This window comes from Triticum aestivum, unplaced genomic scaffold (genome assembly GCF_018294505.1).
Source record: "Triticum aestivum cultivar Chinese Spring unplaced genomic scaffold, IWGSC CS RefSeq v2.1 scaffold85152, whole genome shotgun sequence".
In the NCBI taxonomy this organism is placed as follows: domain Eukaryota; kingdom Viridiplantae; phylum Streptophyta; class Magnoliopsida; order Poales; family Poaceae; genus Triticum; species Triticum aestivum.
The window spans coordinates 748-1,717 of record NW_025259721.1 but is presented as its reverse complement, the minus strand read 5'-3'; the positions used below and the strand labels follow the sequence as shown (position 1 = coordinate 1,717).

The 970-nt window shown below is 38.6% G+C and overlaps 1 protein-coding gene across 1 annotated transcript; it reads left to right on the top strand.

Moving 5' to 3' along the window:
* On the top strand, positions 1–636 carry LOC123177747 (cysteine-rich receptor-like protein kinase 40; the record flags this gene model as incomplete). Its single annotated transcript, XM_044591301.1, is given in 2 exon segments — positions 1–125; positions 395–636. A coding segment is annotated over 1 exon segment (108 nt), but the record flags the coding sequence as incomplete, so codon positions are not given.
* Positions 637–970: the final 334 nt, after the last annotated feature.

The following is a 970-nucleotide window of genomic DNA, read 5'->3' as shown; positions in this document are numbered from 1 at the left end:
ATAAAAAAATGCATCGAAATTGGACTGCAATGTGTTGAGACTGATCGGCAGAGGAGACCTTCCATAGAAGCAATTATCAACCAGCTCAATGGACGGCATTCTAATTGAGCTAGGATGTCGTACTGGTACGAAATTGACTATCCACATGCCAAAAAATGAATGGGTTAAGATATTTGCAACCCTTATGTGGAGAATCACATATCCTTAGTTGGTACAGATTATTTTTTTACCAATCATGCATTGTTGCATAAGGTTGTTCATTTTATAATTTCACTGTTTTTTACACTATTAGCCCGACATCTGTAGAACCATCTAGTTATGCTAGTAATTTTTTTTTGCGGGGATATGCTAGTACATTTCAGCTGGTTGTAACCTACAGTGTATGGAATTTCAGATCTCCAATCTCCAGGGAGAATTAAGTTTGGGTCTTCTTCAGGAGACATGTGCAAGAAGCAAAGGACATGCTTGGCTGTTTGCCAAAGTTGAAATAAGTTGAAATAACTTCCATTTCTTATGATGATTGCTACTCCATGTATATTTTCCTGGTAATGGACTTCTTTATAGTCCAGATTTAAGTGCCACGTAAGAATTTTATTCTCCCTGTGGAGATTTTAAGATGCGCCAACTTTTTCTCAAGGACAATTAGAGTATGTGTAGTTCTAATTTCTAAACATAATACACTCTCACATTTAATTTACCAAAACACTACTTAAGGATTTTTTTTCCTTCAGAAAAGGCCGGTATACCCTAGGCCCCTCTGCGCCAATTGTATGCATGTATCCATCATTAAGAAGAATTCACGTACAAAGTAAAGTCATACAAGCCAGATAAGAAGGCAATAGAGATTACATGACACTCTCAAGGACCACTAATCCTAACAGTGGTGCTTGATATGAGGTAGGAGCGCAGCGAGCGCTCGATAAAGCTGCAGCCCGATTGCTTACCTGGCCCAACAAGGACATCAGTTTTC